The sequence below is a fragment of the Berghia stephanieae genome, chromosome 15, assembly GCF_034508935.2.
Source record: "Berghia stephanieae isolate SIO BIC M18660-M18661 chromosome 15, UCSD_Bste_1.3, whole genome shotgun sequence".
Taxonomy (NCBI): domain Eukaryota; kingdom Metazoa; phylum Mollusca; class Gastropoda; order Nudibranchia; family Aeolidiidae; genus Berghia; species Berghia stephanieae.
The window spans coordinates 10,123,263-10,145,907 of NC_088374.1; the positions used below are offsets into that span (position 1 = coordinate 10,123,263).

Here is a 22,645-nt window from a genome sequence, read left to right on the forward strand (position 1 = left end):
CTCTTCCCTTGAGACAAATATCGCCTATGGGATGAATAAAAGGAATTTATTTATTTACCGCTGCTCTTTGAGGCTATTTTACTTATTCTTGATAAGAGTCCAAATCACCTTGGGTTTTTTTTTCATTATTAATTACAATATCTCTTTATGCGTTGTCCTCATTTCTGGCTTGATGAGCTGAAACGTCAAGGTGGATGGAAAGACGAGACCTCTCTACTTCCATGAAAAAATTGTAGAACTACGAATTTTGGGCTCCATCTTCAAAGCAAAAATAAGCTACTCAATGCCAAAAATGGACGTATTGCACTAGATCACATTTGTGAGAGGTCATGACACGTTATTGTCACTTACAAAGGTAGATTTAGTGACTTGTATTATTCTTATCTTGAAAACTACGATTTAAAAAAACAGATTTCAAATAGGTAGATTTGGCAAGAGCAATTAACTGCTGAACTGCTGTCAACGGTACGCCAAAAGGTATATTTGTATGCTTTTTTCACCTTTGTAAGATTGTAGGCTTTTTCTATCAGATTGTACTATTTTTCATGAATGTCCAATCTAAACATTTTAATGAATAGTTATTTTGATTCTGTTTCTCATATGGTTTCCTAGCATTCTCCATTCATTCTATAATATATATTTTAACAATTAATTGTTGTTTGATAGATTTAAGGGGTTTACTTTCATTGCTTCATGATTTTGATTTTTAAGTTTTCCTGACGATTCTGAAATTTTTCACCCACACACAAAATTGGTATAAGAATTATTGATATCCACTCTTACTCAACGGCTGTCAGGGAGATGATTGAAGGGTTACATTTTAAAATTGTACACTTTTTCTCCAAATATTACTCTGTTTTGACAAGCAACCTTACACTTTTTCTTGTGTTGTGGTTGGCAGCCCCGTGGACCCCAACAATGGACATGGAATGGGCAGTCTGGTTCCCCATTCTTTGAAGAAGAGGCAAACAATAGCTTGAACGTGGTTTTCATTATGATTTGTTATTCATTTTTAACCGGTTTTTATTTTGTTTTGTTTTTCTTCTCCAGTCGTTGTGCAATATTGACAGTGAGGCTGTGTGTGAAACGACAGGGGGTAAGTCAGGATTTTGTTTGCTTTTTGTAATCGCAGGCTAAAAAACTAATCAGGAGGGAGTAATTATAATGATACTAAGAAGCTGTAGATGGAATATGGTGATACTAAGCTGCTAAAAGCTGTGGATGGAGTATGGTGATACTAAGCTGCTAAAAGCTGTGGATGGAGTATGGTGATACTAAGTTGCTAAAAGCTGTGGATGGAGTATGGTGATACTAAGCTGCTAAAATCTGTGGATGGAGTATGGTGATACTAAGCTGCTTGAAGCTGTGGATGGAGTATTGTGATACTAAGCTGCTAGAAGCTGTGGATGGAGTATGGTGATACTAAGCTGCTAGAAGCTGTGGATGGAGTATAGTGATACTAAGCTGCTAGAAGCTGTGGATGGAGTATGGTGATACTAAGCTGCTCGAAGCAGTGGACGGTAAAAAGTTAATAAAAAAACAATAAAAACATAAATACATCACTAAAAAAACCAAATCTGTTTCTTTTTTAGTAATTTATTAAAGTTTATTATTTGGTTCTTTTTTGGTGACTGAAGAAAGGTTAGGAGCCCGAAACGTTCGGCGTAAGCTGTTATATTCATTTTTGTTTAATAACTTTTTACAGGTGCTAATTGTTTTGTCAACAGCTTTCATAAATTGATTAGCAAACTCGGATCTGTCTCTAAACTCGCTAAAGGAAAAAAAGGTTTTATATAGTGCAATATCCGTTTGGAAGTCTCAAAGTGCTTTACAAGGGGTCTCAGGATGTTAGTGACATGAAGGATGAGACATGATGCCAATTTGGCGATATTACATTTTTTTCTAAACAGAACAATGCTGTTAACAGCCTGAAAGTCATTTTATACCTGAGTATGGTTAGAGAATGTGAGTAAAGAGCCTTTTCCGAGGACTATGTGCAGAGCAATCCGAAAGCGAGTGTCATACCACACACAAGACCACATAGCTGTACTATTCAATTATTAATATAAAAAGTCTTTTATAGCCATTAGGCCCATAGAGTTGACTGTCCCTGTTTCCGTATTGTTAAACAGATTTTAACTTAAGACAATGGTTCACTAGTGTGTGTGTGTGGGAGGGGGGGGGATAGAGGGATTTATTCTCTTGTCCCTCTCTGTTCTGATATAGCTCAGTGCAATATGGAAGCTTTAATTGTTTTGAAAAAGACACATTCCATATTTTAAATGTTAGAACACTAGGAGCAGCTTTTGTTCTAAAACTGAGAGTTCCACACAAACGTGGAGCTGTACGGGTAAAAGCTTTTTGGTGAAGATTATTAATGCAGTTTTATTTCTTTATACACGCATACACTCAACCATCCATCCCTGTAGAGATAATATAAAAAAAAATTAAAAATTGAGCTTTTATATAACATGCTCAAAGCGCTTTACCAACAGCAACATTTAACATTGAGGACGGGACATGACGCTTGTCAGGCGATATTACAATATTTTTTTTCAGACAATGTTGTTAACAGCCAGGTACTCATTTTACACCTGAGCACGGTGAGAGAATGTGCGTAAAGAGCCTTCTCCAAGGACTCAACTATGCGCTGAGCGAAGCTCGAACCCAGGACCTTCCAATCCGAAAGCGAGTGTCATACCACAAGACCACATAGTCGCACAGTAATAAGATATAACATTCCTGTTTCTTCATTATTTTTTTTCCAATTCACTCCGGCAGGTACCACCACCGGTGGTCTCCATCGAGCCAAATCAATGAGGACCAGAATAGGCCAGTACTCCACTCCTTTGGAATCCATCCAGGGGAATATGGACACCGATCTCCGAGACGACATGGAGGACGATGAAGATGTTCCGTAAGCATTTTCAGTGGACTTGGAATTTTTTTTTTTTTTAAAGCTGTTTTGAATTTTCAACAACTTACAGCAGACCTGTCATTTTAAAAAGTTGGGTTAATATCCGTGTTAACAGATTAAAAAAAAAAGCCAAGGTTGGCTCAAATCGGGGGGGGGGGGGGGGGGGGGGGGGATGTGTATCTAGGAACTTAGATTTTCTCGCCCTACATTTAATGGAAAACATCAAAAAAAATTTATTTCTGCAAGATGTGGATGTGTTTTGAGTAGTTTTTAAGTGTTTTACGGTGCTTGAGACACATTTATGTTATTTCAGCTCCAAATATTGGATATAAGAAATAATACCTGGATTTTGTGTGGATAAAAATTTTTCGTCTCGAAATTTGGATTTCACCCCCCCCCCCCCCCCCCCCCCCCCCCAAAAAAAGAAAAACATGCAGATTTTTTGTTTTGTTTGTTGCTTGGTGCAGGTCTGCAGTTGTATCATGTTCCATTCCTTTTAATTAGATCTGCTTCTTATATTTAAACTAAGAAAACCCAAATGAATGCATGGAAGGCTTTTAAGGACTCATGATTTTACCAGTGGCAGCTCTGCTTGGTTTGTTTTTTCTTCTTAATGTTTCATTTTTTAATCACCTCTCCCCCCCCCCCCCCCTTCTCTCTCTCTCTCTCTCTCTCTCTCTCTCTCTCTCTCTCTCTCTCTCTCGCTCTCTCTCTCTCTCTCTCTCTCTCTTTTAAAAAAAAAAAAATTGTTATGTCCGCTTTGCATCGTGGTCCTTGATAAACTAGTTGTAATTACAAACTTGCATTTTCAATGTTGCCTACTTTGGGCTAAATATTGTGTTAAATATGCTATTATTGCAACTACTGCTGTTCTTATTTTTGTTTCTAAAGGTTATTTGTTTGTTTTTTTTTTCCCTCTTTCTGTTGTGTGATTTCGATGTCCTATTTTCTAATTGCCAACTTACATATGCAATATTCAGGCTGCCAACTGCAGACAAAAATATAGGACACTCGTAATTTAAAAAAAAAATTTTCTTCCAATTTTTATTTATTGATTTTTATTTATTTATTTATTTTTTAAAATTATTTTCACTTCAAACAGCTAGATTCATTTTCCTGAATAAAAGCGTTTTGAGTCAAATTTATTCAATAAGCCTCAGAGGCACTTGAATTAACAGTGTTCAATTTACCATTTTTTGCATTGTACCTCCTTGAGTCAGTTGGTCACATTTTTTCTATGTCCAAAACCTCATACTTTTTCTTTTATTGAGATTGGCAGCTGTGCTATAATTACAATTGAGCAATCTTCACATTTTAATCGATTTGCATGACCTAACTTGAGTTTTATTCTTAATTAATTAATTAATTTATTTATTTATTATAAAGGCACTAATTTGTTAATATTGTTTAATTGCTTTGCCTTAACCTCCATAAGATAGCAATATGTCTCATCAAAATACACATATCTTATGAGCAAAACGCTACATTTAAATTGCTCGACATGCTTTTACTTTTGCTATGGTATTCGTATTCGCTTGGGGGTTTTCATTCTTTTCTCTTGCATCTGCTCACCCAAGTCTTACAAATCAAACAATCATTTGGCTTTCCCGAGCCGTTAATCTATGAATGTGTTTGTAAAGTAAAGCCTCAACTTTTTTATAATCTTGTATTTGTAACTCGGCTGCTCACGTGGTGTTATGTCTGATCAAACTCGATGCTGACAATTTGAATTTTTTTAGGGGCAGCCCCGTGGCTGATCTGTACAGTACGGTCTTTTCTTCCTACCCGAAAGCTACTGGGTTCGAATACCCGCTCCGCTTTGTGATCTACCGTGAGTAAGTCAGCTCGTCCTAGCACAGTTTGCACTACCACTAACTTGAGCTTTTTATATAGCGCAATATCCACTAAAAGTGCTCACAGCGCTTCACAAAGGGTCCCTATCCAACAGCAACACGTAACATGTAGAACGAGACATGACGCTTGTTTGGCGATTTTACTTTTGTTTTCCGACAGAGACAACGCTGTTAATGGCCAGGTACTCATTTTACACCTGAGTACTGTGAGAGAATGTGAGTAAAGAGCCTTTTCCAAGGACTCAACTATGCGCCAAGCGAGGCTTGAACCCAGGACCTTCCGATCCGAAAGTGAATGTCATACCACAAGACCACATAGCCGCACACTACAGCTGATGCCTGGGTTATTCCAGTCTTCCCTTGGAATAGACCCTAATTACAAACTTCCCTTATTTTAATTTTTTTATTTTGGTAGTCTTTCAGGGCCAGAAAGAGTTTATCCGAGGTGTCAGCTGCAGTGCAGTGCCGAAAATTGAGCTAGGGCGAGGCGACTTGCTCAAGACGGCCACACAGCGCAGCGGTGGGTGATCGACCTCTGTACCTTTCGGGTACAAAGCAAAGACCTTACCGCTTAGCCACGCTGCTCCTATTTACTGAATTCAGTATGTTAAAAAACTTCATTATAATGTCTGACCCTGCTGAACGGAAAAGAAGAAGGTACTGAATGTCTTTTTACTGAAGTTTAAACGCTTGGATAGTGGTCGGTGGGTATGTGCTCGTGAAAAAGTTACGTAAATTTTTGCTTCCTGAATTGGCCACCCTGGCGTGAAACGGGCAACAGAAATTGCTTGCTTCCCTTTGGATCGGGCAACAGTCTATCGCAAAGTACTTTCCACCAGATCTAACAGACCCAGCTTTAACGTTTTGGACATTGTTGTGGAAAGAATTGTTTTTAAAAAAACAATATAGAATGCAATGCATCGTGTGATTTCATGTATGAGTGCTCAGTAAACCCCCCCCCCCCCCCGTGCCCTGCCATGATTTTGGCTCAGTTTACTATGACCTATGTACGGTATGTGACTCAAATTTCATTTGATTATTATAGACTTAATATCTCATGTCAGCATTTGGTACAAATCTACATAACAACTTATCGATGTGTTGGGTTACATTTGGACACTATAATGCTGCTGCTGTTGCTAGTACTACTATTGCTCCTGTTTTGCTTGTTCCATTCTTTTTAAAAATTCTGTTTGAAGCTTCTGTCATCGTCATGTTGTCAGTGGCGGTTTTTGTGGGTTTTTTTTTTGTGGGTTTTTTTTTTTATCATCGTGGTTTGTTCCAGGTTAGAAGTAGAAAACCACCTGCCTGATTGGTTGTCTACAAACCACGTTGATGCTAGGTATGCATGCATCTTCACTACCATTGTCCTATATCTTTGGTTCTCCTGTAGTATCCAGACCTGCCTACTTGAAAATATAAAAAAAAGGAAATTAGAATTGTAGTCGCTGCAGTTGAATATGCAGATCAACAGTTTCTGCTCACAAGGATTGAATAACACTTCCAAACCCTTAAAATTATGTATGTATTCTGGCATCAACGTTCATTTTCCAATCAAGTTTTAATGACTTGAAAATACTCATGAAGTTCTGAAATTGGGCCCGAAATTTTTTAATTCTACGAAGTTTTTGCAGTTCTAGGCAGGTCTGCATTTTCATTTAAAAATAACGTGTATATTTATTTATTTATTTATCTATATATTTATTATTTTGTATGGACCTCTAGCCAGTGAATGCACATGTTAATGTGGAAAAGAAAACAAAACATGTACTCAAAATTCAATTTTATTGGAGAATTACTCTTGTAAGAGTATATTTTCATGTTTAATTCTATAATCCATTATGAAATTGTCATAATGGTAATTATGATGAGTTTGGCCAAAAAATCTTATTCACTTTTTCAAATTAATAGGGGTAGAAATAATGAATTTTGGATTCTTACAAAGAAATTTTCTTGAAATTTTTTTTTTTTTTTCTCATAAAACATAAACATTTTTTGATCAATGCAGTGGCAGATCTGCTTTTGAAAGCATGAATTATTAAGTATAAAAGAAATCAAAATTATCTTTGTTATTGAAAGAGAAAAAAAAATTCAGCCCATTAATCCCGAAAAGTAATTATTAGATTTAAACCTGAAATGGTTTTTTTGTTGGTCGGGAGGAGGTCCATGCAAATTGTAGCAGTAACAATAGCTGTTTTGATTTAATAACATATGTGTTGGCTCAGAACTGAAGAAGACTAAAGGTCAAGAAAAGCTATGAGATGGTCCAAAAAAAACAAAGAAAAGAAAAGAAAAGCGAGTTTCAATCCAACCTGCCTACCAGAAAGTTTTAAAATTCATAATTTTTTTAAGATGAAAATTATAGTCACTGTCATTAACTTTATAAATCAACAATTCTTCACATGGAAAAAAGAGCAAAGTGGTTAAGGCATTTCACTGTGTGGGACCCAGAAAATCACGGGTTTCGAGCCCCGCTTTAGGCACTTTTGTTTGTTTTTTTCCTTGGGCAAGGTTATTAACCCCCAATTTGCTCATTTGGACAACATGGGTGATTTCTGTTGACATCAGAGATCTTGTTTGGTGAATTAGTCAAATTAAGCGCTTGGAGCATGTGACAACGGGGTAAATCGTTATATTTTTGAATTATTATATTCCTTCGTGGAATGCCTAGGTGACGATATTTTATGGTGTCGTTGCCGAAGGGCGTAATTTTTAAATTTAAAATAAATGACTTAGAGATGTGAAGTTCTGATATCGGAGCCAAAATTTCGTAAATCTTATTAATTTTTTTCTAAGTATTAGGGCGGGTCTGTCAGGTTTCAGGTCAAAACTATCATACTTGGCTTAACCATAACATGATATTCCTTTTCATTAAATCAGAATGTTTAGTGTGTGTGTTACCTTTATATCAAACTAGGATAAAGTGGGTACTAACCAAATTGATCTACTTAAATTCAATTTTGTTGCCTATTTGTATGTTTTTTTATTTGATTTTTGTTGTTTTGTTTTTTCATTTTCCTCGTTTTTCAGACACAATGATAATCAAAGGTTGCGCTACCAAATAAATTTTTTAAAACCTTAACTTGAATTATATTCCTGTGCCATGACAATGATTAACAAATATCTTTTATAATTAACAGGCCTCACTCTGTGATATATATTGTGTTTGTTTTTTTAAAAATATATGTGAGGGAGTACAGAGCCTTTGTTTATTTAACACTATCATGATTTCTTTATTAACTCTTTCATAAAATATTTATTCACATATTCATCCTGAATGAATTTTTAAATCAAGCCAACATTGTACATTTATTATTTAGAGGATTTTATCAACATTTCTTCTGGAATGCTGAGGCAAATAAACCAAAAAACTGACAAACACACTTAGATGGAAGCACAAGAGGTGTTGAGTTTAAGCAGAAATTGACTTTCAAGAGTTATTGATGACTTTGTGCAAATTCCATTGTACTTACGTTTTCATTGGTTTCTCTCAATTGAATAATGAAAAAATAAGCCACAAACTGACAATCTAGCACCAACAGAATAGCAGAGATAGTTTCTCAAAGGTTGAAAACAAGTGTGGACAAAGTTGAAACCATGTCCACACGTTGTTGACTTTTCAAATTGCTATAACGATAACTACCATAATGTTGAGTATTTTTAACTCACTCACTCAACCCTAAGCCTTTGCCTTCGTGTTGTCCGAACTTCCCCAATAGATTTCTGCCACTTTTCAATAGGTTTAAAAAGTTGACACTGTGTTGTAGATAGAGCTCATTTTTCTGAACAATATTATGTATAGAATGTACTTGTTGCTTTTCTATTTGAGTAAGAAAAATTTATTTTTGTGTTGGATGGGTGTGAAGCTTTGGGGAAAATGTAAATATCACCTAACAGGCGACATGTCTCGTTCTACATTTGTTACGAATTGCTGTTGGTCAGAGACCTTTTCTTAAAGTGCTTTGAGAACGTTTAGTGGATATTGCTCTGTATAAAAGCTCAAGTTTACTTTGCTATACAATATTATGTATAGAATGTTCTTGTTGCTTTTCTGTTTGAGTAAGAAAAATCAATTTTTACGTTAGGTGTGAAGCTTCGGGAAAAACTCTGAAAATGAAATGGAGAGAGTTAATGTAATAAAAGGTGGTTGGTTGGTACAATACATCTTATTTGTGTGTGTGTGTGTGTGTGTGTGTGTGTGTGTGTGTATAATATATATATATATATAACTCAATTTCCTGTCTTGTATATATAATGTAGACAATTATTTTCTTATTCAGTTCTTTCTTTCTTTCTTTCCGTTCTTTTTAAAAATTGTTTTTTAAAAAGAAAGATATTAGACATTATAATTGTATCTATACATTATTTGTTGTCTGTTTTTCTAATTTTCCTCTGTTGACTAATGAGCATATTCTCATATCCTTATTGAAAAGAAAAATACTACTGGTTAAAATTAACTGTAATCAAATACCGAGGTAGTCGGCTTTATGGTTGAATGAGTTAATGCAACAGGGAAGGTTTTTTTTTTTTTTAATGCATTGAAATTAAGACTGCAAATGTGTCCACATCCTAGAACCTTTTAAGAATTACTGACTCGAACCATTCTCTTTTCCTTCAATACATTGTATACTATTCTCTCTCACACATTTCTGTGAGAAACCTTGGGTTTAGAAGCATAATTCTACAAGTTTAGGGGTCATCTTAGAGGTACTTACTGTGTCTTATATCCCCCTATGTCTGTATTCCAACTTGCTTTTTGTCTTTGTCTTGGTATGAGATTACTTGGTTTTGTCCTGGCTCTGGCCGGATACCCTGGGCTGAGGGGGAAACAGTCAAATGTCTAGTTTTGGGAGATGATATTTTATTCCTTGTAAATCATCTCTCTGTTATGCATTGTATTATGTTTTGTTTACATATTATATTATATGATTTGTAGACATTTGAGTCTAGTCCTCTTATGGGGACCTGTGTGCTTGTGTCTGGATGAGACTTTTAGGTGACCTCAAACTAGTGTGGTCTTGGAATCTATATCTTTTCCCTAATTGAACTAATTCCCCTTTGTCTTACTTTTTCCTCTAGTCCTTTTAATAGTAATTCTAGAATCTTTTTACAATCCAATTTTCTTCCTTTTTACTGGCGCTGATATGACCTCACTGTGCAAGCGCCGTAAAACCCTTAAAAACAAACAAAACATACTATTCTCTCTCACACATTTCGATGAGAAATCTTGGGTTTAGAAGCATAATTCTACAAGTTTGGGAGTCATCTTAATCCATTGATATCTTTGACCCACCGTCTCAAAACAGTATTTTGTCAGGACGAACTAGTTGCTCGAAATTGAATTTATCGCCTCAAAAATAAAATTTTGGATGACTTTCTCTTCCTTATGACGGAGGGAGCAAACACAATTTTTTAATATTTTGCAAAAATCCCAAATTAATAATAATAATAATAATAATAATAATAATAATAATAATAATAATAATAATAATAATAATAACAACAATAATGCTGAAAACTTATATAGCTCTATAACTCTGATTTTTTTTGTTTGTTTGTTTGTTGCTTAAATTTCAAATAACTTTGGCTGAAACATTTTGTTTCTGGTCTTTTTCAAGTATATGTATATGTGCATGGGTGCCAGTTTTCCGGTTCATGCGGGAATTCCGGTTTCGCGATATCTCGAAGTCAGTACCTCCGGTTTCAATGTTTTGAGTAAAATAACCTCTATGTATTATAAGTTGGTTTTAAAATCAAATTAATTTCCTCATTTCATCAATATATTTGCTGTGTAATCATTTAATAATGGTATAAAAACGGTGATGATGTAAAGTTTAGGCCACATTTTCAGTAGGAACATTTTCAGGTTTGGCAAAGTGTCGAGATTTTAGTTTCAGGTTTCAGCACTTCTTCCTGCTGGCACCCATGTATATGTGTCAAAATGTTGTTTTCCTAACATTTGCCACAAAATTATAATTTTTTTTTTTTTTGTTAAACCATATCCCCACGTTTTTGACTCTTTAAATTGCTATAACTATAACTACTATGGTGTTGATGATAGATAATTTTTTTTTGGGGGGGGGGGTTATTTTTCATTATTTTACCCAAAGAAACGGACGAAATGACTTTTTCCTTAGTTTTTCAAAATAATTTATTATGGGAATATTTTGATGGCAAATGTTACTATAATGACATTTTGCAACACTCAAGATTACATGTAATTATTTGTGTTTTTTACGATTGATTTAGCCTACCATCAATAGTCAAGGCTTTACATGAATGTTTACTATTAACGATTTTTGAGACATTTTAAGATAATAAATAATTCAAAGTTTGCAAAAAAAAAATTCTGTTTGAAATTAATAGAACATGATTTTATTCTTTCGTTTTAATTTAAATTTTTATCCCCCTCCCACCTGTTTTGTCTCCAGTCCGGGTGGTATTCCAGGCCGCAATGCCAAGGGGGAGAGAATCCTGTTGTACTTGGGTATCATCGACATCCTGCAATCATTCCGACTAAAGAAGCGTCTGGAGCACACGGTCAAGTCTATGGTTATAGATGGGGTGAGTTTGGTATTATGTGTTGTGATGATGAAAATAATTATAGCATTTGTGTAGAGCAGACATAGTGTCATATACGGAGCATCGCACAAACGAGTGACTGTGAAGTGCAGAAAACTGTCTTGGTTTGGACACCATACTCGACACGATAGCCTGAGCAGGACAGTCCTACAGGGCACAGTCAAAGGCCAGCACAGAAGAGGGTGCCAAAGGAAGATGTGGCTGGACCATATAAAAGAATGGACAGAGATGTCGGTTCCGGAGCTGCTACATAGGGCTTGCAACAGGCAGGCATGGAGGAAGACTAACTTTTGCTTCACACAAGTGTCCCCCCCCCCGACGACCATCTGGTCATGGGGTTGAGTGAGTGAGTGAGACATAGTGGCCAACGGTCCTGATAAAATCTGAGATGTACATTCCTCCCACCAAATCCAAGCATACGTAACACACTATATAGTCACCTGGAACTACAAAAGATGTCACTTCTACGTCATGGCACAAGACCGAAGGACTAGAGCTCAGGTGATCACGGGTTCGGATAAGTAAGTAAGTAAGTCCTGAAAAGATAGGGACTGTCCTGATTTGACAATCTGGAAAATTAAAAAATAATAGTAATAATGCTGAAAACCTATTTTGCGCTATAACTCCAAGACACCAGACTCTAAGCGCTTAAATAATAATTTATTTTTAAAAAAATTAGACTGTTTATATGTATGGAAATGGCCATTATGCATTTCTGACTAGCAAATCAAAATGAGGAAAAAAAAAACAGAAGAAGCTCTAAATCTAAACTGTAAAATATAATAGTCGAAGCATACTGCTGTTTTGTGTCATGATGGTGTTGTTTGTTTGGGTGTCCTGATTGAGCTCGTCGAAAAGTTGGCTGCCATGATAATTATAGCGTTTGTTTAGAATAGATATATCTGTACTAACAGTATGATTTCTCATATTTTAATATGCTTTGAGATTCAAAATATGATAAAATGGAATGTTGACTAAATTGTGCTAATTGCAAAAAAATTGTCACAAAAATAAATAAAAAAATGGAAGAAAAGAATAAAAGTGAAATAGTTGAAGGTCATTACATGTCGTCAATACTTGGATGAAAATCTGAGTTAGAGCCAGAGAGAAGATTGTTATAGGAATTGTACGATTTTCCCACCCTCTACTGGCTTGATTAGTCTCCATAAATTCAACGAACGGGCAACTTTGAAATGTTGAATGGTTGCACCTGTTGAAAGTATGAGGGGGGGGGGGGGGGGGGGGGGGGATATGAGAAAATGAGTTAAGTGTTTGAGGTTGGTCTGCTAGACTGTACTCCATCCAAATGTGTTCATTTATAATGTTATTACTTCCTGACATTGTTTTATTGATAATTAATTACAAATTTTTAGGTACAGTTGACTCCGCTTAATCGCACACCCTCGGGAATTGAGGTCAGTGTGTCGATTAAGCGGAGTGTGCGATTAGGTAAAAATAGCATCTAAGCTTTACGCACACTCTCTCACTGTATTCAGGTGTAAAATGAGTACCTGGCTGTTAACAACATTGTCTCTGTCCGAAAAAAAAAAGAAAAGAAAATATCGCCTAACATTTAAATGTTGCTGTTGGCCAGGAACCCCTTGTAAAGCGCTTTGAACACGTTAAGTGGATATTGTGCTCTATAAAAGCTCAATTTTTATTTATTTGTTTTTATTGGGGGTTTTTTTTAACCCTTAAAAACATGCAAACATTTTACCAGCTATTTGAAACTAGCTTTTTGCATCATCATCATCACCACCACCACAATCAACATCATCATCACCACCACCATTTTATAAGGAGAATCTTATTCCGTTTCAGGACACAATATCAGTGCACAGACCAAGTTACTACGCCCAAAGATTCCTGCAATTCCACGCCAGCCAAGTTTTCAAAAAAGTTTCCACAGGTAGCAAAACTCATCCACGGCAGTCGCAAAGACTTAAACATCACACTAAAAGGAAACTAGGGGATGCCTCTTGCAAGACTAGCTGAGCTTCTCTCAATTCAATCTTTTGTGCATGTGATTATGTATGTGTCTGTCTGTGTATGAGTGTGTGCCTGCAAGTGTGAATAAACCAATTTTAGGAATGTCACAGTCTCAATGAATCCTATACTCTACAGAATGCAGAGACCCCTTCCTCATACAGATTTTGGGGGGACCAAATTTAGTCAAATTCAGATTTTGTGACTAAAGTTTTTGGGGAAAACAGGATGTAAGAAATAATAGAATTTAGGACAGTCAAGGTCTCAATGAATCCTATATTCTACGGAGTGCAGAGACCCCCTCTTTCATCAGTTATATGATTTAATCAGTCATACAGATTTTTGGGGGGCCAAATTTAGTCAAATTCAGATTTTGTAACCAAAGTTTTGGACAAAACGGGATTTAAAAAATGTAAGTTTTACTTTTGAAATGGTTTGATTATCAAATTGAACTACAATACATTACCAGCAATGGGGTCCCTATGGGGTCTAGTGCAGCTGGTAGAGCACTCGCTTCACAAGCAAGGGACCGAGATGGATCCTGGGTGAATTTGAGATTTAAAATTTTTTTTTCCCACCCAACAGTGATTGGGTAGCTGGTCTGTTAGATCTGATGGGAAGTACTTAGCAAAAGACTAGCGTCCATCTATAGGGCAGCAGCAAGTAATTGCTATTGTCCGTTTCACGCTGTAGGAAACTGGGATAAACTTTGGCTCCATGGGCCTAATGGCTCTGAAGGACTACAACATAACTCTTATAATATGATATATATAATTCATATAAGAACAAAAAAAAGAAATTATGTATTTTAGGCTGATATGGATATATTTCTTCAACTTCATATTTTTTTCCCTATAGATTTTTTTGTTTGTCACTTGCAGCAGTTTTGCTACCAGTAAATGAACAAAATATAAAAGTGCATTCTTGATTTTTTAAAAAAATATGATTATTATTTATTTTACTTTTTGCTTTTCATCTGTGTATGATTTTATGAAAAAAAAAGTAGTCCTTAGAGCCATTAGGTCCATGAAGCCGGAGTTTATCCCAGTTTCTATAGCATAAAACGGACAATAGCAATTGCTTGCTCTTCTTTGGATAGGACGCTAGTCTATTGCAAAGTACTTTCTACCAGATCTAACAGATCCAGCCACCCAATCATTGCTGGGTGGACAGCATGGTCCGAAAAAAATCTCAACTGCATCTGGTATTGATCTCGGTCCCTTTGAGTGTGAAGTGAATGCTCTACCAACTGAGCTATCGGGACATTTGTAGGGTTTCCACAAATTTTACACTTTTTTGGCATCAGAACCCAGTCTTCATTCATTAATTTTGAACGTTTTTGAATTGAATAAACTTGTTATGTTGCTAGTTAAGTTTTCTTAAAACCCCAACAAACATTGTACTTTCCTTTCCTCTTTTTAGTGCAGTTGGCAGCGGGGAGTTTAAAGGGGTGAAAAATCTTCATTCAACACTCAGGAAATGTGTTTTTTGTGTGTTTTTTTTTTGTGTGTGTGAGAATGCCTTTGTATGTGTGAATAATAGAGAGATAGAAAACGGAATGAGATGGGGGTGTATGGTTTGTAAGGATTAAAAAAAAAAATGATTGAAGCCATTATTTTTTTTTTCCAAAAGGTAACGGGTCATTTCTAGAAAGTACAACTTAGAAATATTACCAGATGATGAAACACTTTCTGGTTCTTTATATATCAATACTTTGTTCGGTCAGTCTGCTTAAAAACTCATTTCAAGGTTTTTGACGAAATTTCTCACATAGCTGGACGGAGTAGTATTTCCTGTAATGTGTTTCCTTTGTTCCTCCTCCTGATTAAGCAGCCATCTCAGACATACCCACAACTACCAAAAAACCGTAGAATTACGAAATTTGGACTCCTATTTCAAAACTTCACAAGAATCTCATTAAAATTAAAATTAAAACGTATTGAAAATGAAAGGTTGATGCCAGACTACATAAATTTAAAGGATTTTGAAGTGTTATTATTTAATCTTTGAAAGGGTAAATTGCTGATCTATAATTATAAAATAAACTATATGGACTACAATGTTTATCTCCTAAAATCTACGAACTTTTACATTTTTAAGTAGGCAGGTTTGCCATGTTGTCGTGAATACGTCATGAATGGAAATCGGAGTATATATTTTTTAAAAAGAGTGCTTCAAATTACTCGTTGGTTTTATTATAAGAGACACGAGCTGACAGATTAATTAATAACAACAGCCTTGATGCAAATAACAGACAGAACAATACTTTTGAAGGCTTCTACCTTGTGACGAAGACGGCATATTATTTATTATTATGAATATAAATTGTATCTGTTTTTAAGATACTTGTGTGCAAAGGAATAAAGCCTATTTATTCATCAAATATTTGTCGTGGATTGTTCCGAGTATCTGCTGTTAACAAAATACCAGACCTGAAATTTCATTCCTTTTGAAAATATTTAAAAAATAAAAATAAGTCAAATTGATACTAGGCTGCTCCTTGCAGCAGCTGTGGAGAATAATTTTTTTTAAAATGAATATAACGGCTTAAAAAAAAAAAAGAAAAAAAGATTAAATACCAAATACAGAATGTTTTGGACTCAAAACCCTTTTTCCGTCAACAACAAAAAAACCAGATGAAAACATTTATACATCACTCAAAAATACAACATATCGACACAGAAATATTCAGTACGTCTTCTTTGTAGAAAAAAATCTTGGAATTTTTCTCTGTCGTCGATCTTACTTTTTTTAGTAATGTATTTATGTTTTCATTTTTGTTGTTGTTGATGGCTGATGAAGGGTTTCAGCACGAAAATCCTGTGTTTGGTATTTTGTTCTTTTTATTTTGAAGCCCTTATATTCATTTTTGTTTACTAAAGTAAAATAAAGGTCTAAGTCAAACCTAATTTAACATTTTGGGAAGACATACCTTTTCTTTTATTAAAAAATGGCAGGTCTGTTTTACCTTTGAGTTGAATTTGAATTTTTTTTATATTTCCAGGGGGGAAAATAAGAAAATCAACAAAGCTCACATTTGTTCTTTTATGTATATTTAATTTCTTTCTCTATTGTGGTCGAATTTATTTGAAGACTGAAAAAGTATTTTCTTGCTTGTTTGATTTCGTTTTTATTTTCTGCACAGGTTATCTTCTATTTATGTTTGTTTTTATATCTGTTTTTTAGAAACTATTTTCACGTGGTTTCTTTCTTTTAATGAGAGGTTTTCACATTTGAAACTGAACTCGATTAATTTATGTTTTATTTTCAAACAGATTTCATCGTTTTAACAACTTGGTTTATTATGTTACACAATTTTAAAAATTTATAAGAAAATATGTTTCATGCTAGAGGAGAAACCACTTTAGTGTGAATGGAGTTTATAGAAAGTGAGAGAGAAAGATTGTGGTCAGTTAAAAGGACAAGTGAGATATCAAGTGTTATACAAAGACTTCTAAAAATATGTGGATAAGACAAGACACCTTATAGACGATATTATAATTTTTTTTCCCCCGACAAAGACGGCGTGATTAATGCGCAGGTACTTATTTTACACTTGTGTACACTGAGAGAACATGAGTAAAGAGCCTTTTCCAAGGAATTAACTATATGTTGTTGCACAGAGTGGGACTTGACCCCAGGACTCTGTGATCTGAAGGCGAGTGTCATACCACTAGACGACATGGCCGCATATATGTCTACTGTCTCAGAACGGTACGATGTTGGGTTAATGTTGATGGTGAACATTGGAAGTCATAGCAGGTTTGCCAATCAGTATGAGTTATCATATTGATGGTCGGTGAATCAAACCTTTGAAATCCTGATTTTCACGATCGGGGGGATCTTCCAAAAAGAGATTATGCGGCTATGTGGTCTAGTTGTATGACACTCGCTTTCGGATCGGAAAGGTCCTGGGTTCGGGCCTCGCTCGGCAGATAGTTGAGTCCTTGAAAAAGGCTCTTTACTCACATTCTCTCACCGTACTTGGGTGTAAAATGAGTACCTGACCGTTAACAGCGTTGTCTGTCGGAAAAATTATAATATCGCCCAACAGGTGTCATATCCCGTTCTACATGTTACATGTTGCTGTTGGTCAAGAACCCCTTATAAAGCGCTTTGAGCACTTTTAGTGGATATTGCGTTGTATAAAAGCTCAGGTTTATCATCACTCTGAACTGTACATACAAGCTTTGAGCACCATGGTTTATTTAATTCTGGTCTGATCAGACCTTTGATGACATCCTTCCTGATTAGTCCAAAATTAGATAAAACATGGTGTGCAAAGCTCGTATGTAGACTTGAGAGTTTTGATCTGCCGATGGTGAAAATGGGAATTTAGAGGTTTAATCCACCGACCATCGAGATTATGACAGGCTTTGAGGTTCAAAATATGATGATATAGTGGTAATGTTGTCTAAAATATGCAAAAAGTTAAGAAATTGTAACAAAAAGAAGGGAAAAAGTGATGAAATAGTTCGAATAGAAGATCCTTAAATATCGTCTCCCCCTAGATGAGAATCTGAGCAGCCAGACAGATGATTGTCATAGGAATTACAGGTTTTGTCCTACCCTCTACTAGTTTGATAAGTCTCCAGAAATTCAGCAAATTTTGAATTTTGGATAGTTGCACATATGTGATGAAAATATGATTTGGGGAAGAACTATGAGAAAATTATCATAAAATATTGGGGGAAAATAGGATAAATCGTTTTAACTCACTCAATCCTAGAAATTTTTGCTTCTTTTCAAAATAGGAAAAAATGTATTAAAAATGAGCATGTCCATAGATAGTTTTATTCAACTACCATTAACACGCACTGGGTGGGTTCCTGACCTCCCATAGTGGGCAGGAGTACTTATTCTGTCTTTATCCCCCTAATATCATGTGTTCCAAACTTGCATTCTGTCTTTGTTTGGAATGAGATTGCTTGGTTTTGTTTGGCCTGGTCGGAGTCCTGGCTGGGAGGGAAACAGTCAAATGCATAGTTATTGTTTTGGAGATGATATTTTTTTCCTTGTAAATCATCTCTCTGTTATGTATTATTATATTTGTTATAATTTATATTGTAAGCATTTGAGTGTATTCCTCTTAGTGGGGGTCATGCTTGTGTTCAGACGAGACTTATTGGTGATCTCAAACTAAGCACATTGATGGTATGCTCTTGGAATCTACATCTGATCCCTATTTTTTCCAATTCCCCTTTGTCTTACTTTTTCTTGGATGTTTTAATTGTAATTCTAGAACTTATTACTATCCCATTTTCTTCTTTTTTACTGGCGCTGATATAACCTATTGTGTTGCAAGCGCCCTAAAACCCTTAAAAAAAAAAAAAAAAAAAAAAAAAAATTAACACGCAAAAACTAGAAACATTAGCATTGACACTACGCCTATAATTTATCTCAGAAAAATGTAATAAATAGGCATGGGGTAAAAGTAACCCCGGGTAAACTATGGATATAGTCGGTGTTAGGGTTGAGTGAGTTGAAAGGTTGAAGTTGGTTAGCAAGCCTGTCAAAGTCATAAATATAAAACTTGAGTGAGTGAAAGTGTTATTATTGAATAGAATAAATATAGTTTGATGAAATGTATGGTCCCAAAATTTCTTAATGGGCAGGGTCATTTGACAATTCCTTGGTGGGCAGGAGGTCATGCTGTGTGTCTTCTATCCCCTTATATCTGTTTTCCGAGTTACTGTGTCCTTTTCTTGGAATGGGATTACTTAGATTTGTCCCAGCCCTTGTCTAGAGTCCTTGACTCGGATGGAATCAGTCGAATGTATAGTTATAGTTTTGGGAGATGATATTTTTTATCTCTGATATGTAATTGTTGTTTCTTTTTTGTTTTTGTTTTTTAAACGTTTGATTTGTAAACATTTGAATGTATTTCTCTTAGTGTGATGTTGTGCTGATGTCTGTGTGACACTTTTATGTGATCTCAAACTGAGTACTGTTTCCTCGAGCTCTTTTAATAGTACATCTAGAATGGTTTTACCATCAAATTCCCTTCCTTCTTCCTGGCCCTGATTTGACATAAATGTTTTTGAAAGCGCCGTAAAACTAAAACCCTTAAAAACAAACGAACAGACAACAAACTTTTGATTTATTAATTTTTCTTCTTTTTTTTTCCAATCTTTAAAGCCCTGAAGCATTCGCCGTCAAAGAGAAGAGCCCTAAACAAGTCGACCAAGCAGACGCCGGGGCAGAGTGAAGTGCCAGAACAACATTCCATTAGTCATTCAAACCCGAGGAGTAGTAGGACCATCAGCTTCTCAGATGAACAAAACGGTGAGAGGAAGGAGAGTGGAAAAAATGAGAGAAGAGAGGGACAAGGGGGGTGGAGGTGGGGGGGAACCATCAGCTTCTCAGATGAACAAAATGGTGAGGAAAAAAATGAGAGCAGAGAGGGAATGATGGGGGGGGGGGGGGGGGGGGTGCTGCTTTCGCACAAGTGCATACACACATGTGCACACACGGGTAGGACTGAGAAAGGAGTTTGGGCTGGGTAGGGTCTTTTGTCATCCCAAAGGGGTAGGAGGAATCACTTGTTCTGTCTTCCATCTAATTTCATCTCTTGTTTGAATTGCTTTCAGTCTTTGTCGTCTTGGATTGGGATTATTTGGTTTGTCATGCCAGTGACCAGATTCTTGGCTGGGAGGGAAACAGGTGCTGAAATGACCTAAATGTCTTGTAAGCGCATTAAAACCCTTACAAACACAAAACTGAGAGGGATGGAGGGGAAAACATGAGTGGTGCTGAAATGACCTAAACGTGTCACAAGCAGCCTAAATTTCTTTCTTTTTTTTTGTTTTAAACAACCCTGGGAGCAGTGGACAGAGCTGCCTACTATTAGGAAAAATTTGTAGATTTACGAAATTTGGGCTCCAATTTCATAACTTCATGAGCATCTCTAAGTCATTATTAAAACTTATTGAGAATGAAAGTTGATGCCAGGCTTTATAATTTCAAATATTTTGAAGTGTTATTTAATCCTTGTGAGGGACAATTGTAGATGTTTATTTTAAAGTAAACTAAAGCAATTACAATTTTTTGTCTCCTAAGAATTGTGAATTTTCAAAGTGTTCAAGTAGTCATCTTCTCAGATGAACAAAACAGTGGGAAAGACATGCCTGCCTATTATTACGGACCGTCCGTAATTGTTACGGAAGTGTAAGGACAATTACGGACTTAAGGAAATAGAAGAAATATTACTGATACAAATGGTCGCAACGTTTAATTAAAAAATAATAATTTTTTTTTAAAAATTATTTACCGCATGCTACTATAAAAAATCTCAATGCCTCGGCTGGCGACGAGTGACGTCATCGACTCGACACGGAAACTTTACCCTCATCGAAAGTAGGTCATCAATAAGCATATTATTGTCGCAGGGGTCATTTGCTTTAGTATTACTGAAATTTGACCATTAATTACTGATGAATTTTGTATTTCTTACTGAATTTGAAAATTTCAATTAGGCAGGTATGGAAAGAGGGAGTGTGAGGAGAGATAGAGATTTGAGAGGAAGGGGGAGAGAGAGAGCAGGAGAGGGGAGAGTTTACCAAATTACAATTCTATTTGCCTTTACTATCTCCCTAACTAATTCTTGCTTCTCACCCAGTCCCAGTGAAGTGAGGAAAACCTCCTGATCTATTACCAGAATATTCCAAATCAGCCAAGCGGATCGCTATTGGCATCGGAAACTCGTGTGCCAATGTCAATGGAAATTTCCAGTCCCAAAAGGAGTGATATGTTATTTACTCTGGGATACTTGGTTTCTAATGAATCATGTCCTAAGAAAGTAAAATTTTTTTTTTTACAACCATACGATACTTTCTTCTCTCTCTATCATCTCTCTTCTCTTCTCTTCTCTTCTCTACTCGCTCTCTCTCTCTCTCTCTCTCTCTCTCTCTCTCTCTCTCTCTCTCTCCTCTCTTTCTCTCTCTCTCTCTCTCTCTCTTTCTGTCTCACCTCTCTCTCTCTCTCTCTCTCTCTCTCTCTCTCTTTCTGTCTCTCTACCTCCCTCTCTTTCTGTCTCTCTACCTCTCTCTCTCTCACCCTCTCTCTCTTTCTCTCTCACCCTCTCTCTCTCTTGTGCTGTACCACATTTGACAATTTAAGAAGATTTTTTTCTCTCTATGTGCTTTGTTAGGCACTGTATCACAAACTTTTCATATTATTATCTCCCCATTTTTTAATTCAGCATCATTCAGGGTTAAACAACATCAGGGGACAGAAAATTTATCTTAAATTTAATATTATTATTATTATTATTATTGTTGTAATTACTATTATTAGTATTATTATTGTTATTATTGTTCTTGTTTTCATCATCATCATTTTTACATTTCTGAATAATTCAGAGATACATTTTCATTATGACTTTTCTAAAAATATTCTTTTGCCACTCACTCAGACAATGGACAAGGTTTGCTCAATTTATTTTTTTCATATTAGATTTTTAAATTTTTTTTTTCGTCTTTTTTTTTTTCAAAACTATCTATTATTTTCCATTTTCCTTTTTCACTCATTTCAAATTTTACCAAATAGAATAGTCTCGTTTAGTTTTAGACTCATTTCACGAAACATACACCATTGGTTAAAAAAATAAAAAATTTTTAAATAAAAATTAGATGAATGAGACCCACAGATTTAGAACTTAGTATTTTTGTATTTTTTTCTATGACTATATGTGAATCGATGCTACAACCAACATTTCTTTGAGGTAGAAATAGGAAAAGACCAATTATGTCAGCCAAGAGGAAGGCTGAGGTGGTATTTAATAAATGTCATTTTCACGTCAAAGCTAAAATAAACAGGCTTGCCAATCAGTATGATTTCTCATATTTTGATACACTTTGGGGTCCAAAATATGGTGACTAAAATATTTAAGAGCTTGCGCACCATTTTTTAATTTATTTTTGGGTGGATGATAACATCAGAGGTCTGGCTGTAGCCATCGTAAAGTTATAGCCTGACACTGACCAAAAAATGATGTCAAAAGGCCAGTTGTTTGCCACAAAAGAAAAGAAATGGTGAGTTGTATTCAATAGTTCAACCAATGAAATAATTTGTTTCCTTTGAGCTCTACTAACGACAACTCACTAGACGCTACACAAACCTAAAAAATGACATCAAACTGCCAGTCCTAGATGGTTCTAGTGTCAGGCTATTATGTTAACGGTGGCTATGGTCTGATCCGCCCAAAATTAAATACATTATGGTGTACGAAGCTCTTATGTAGACTTCAGAGTTTTGATCTGCCAATCATGAAAAACGAAACTTCAGAGGTTTTGGTCTGACGACCAAG

General features: G+C 35.6%; 1 protein-coding gene across 2 annotated transcripts in view; it reads left to right on the plus strand.

Moving 5' to 3' along the window:
* LOC144960448 (phosphatidylinositol 4-phosphate 5-kinase type-1 gamma-like) overlaps positions 1–22,645 on the plus strand; it is a 56,332-nt gene that overhangs the window by 30,103 nt on the left and 3,584 nt on the right. Inside the window, exons 11-16 of one of the 2 annotated variants that reach the window (XM_078893534.1) lie at positions 1,051–1,096; positions 2,782–2,917; positions 11,202–11,334; positions 13,174–13,261; positions 19,477–19,623; positions 20,957–21,080. In XM_078893534.1, coding sequence (XP_078749660.1) covers positions 1,051–1,096; positions 2,782–2,917; positions 11,202–11,334; positions 13,174–13,261; positions 19,477–19,623; positions 20,957–20,970 — 564 coding nt within the window. In that variant the 3' untranslated portion in view covers positions 20,971–21,080. Of the gene's footprint in view, positions 1–1,050; positions 1,097–2,781; positions 2,918–11,201; positions 11,335–13,173; positions 15,722–19,476; positions 19,624–20,956; positions 21,081–22,645 lie in introns of those variants that run through there. The other variant, XM_078893536.1, reaches the window with a different exon arrangement.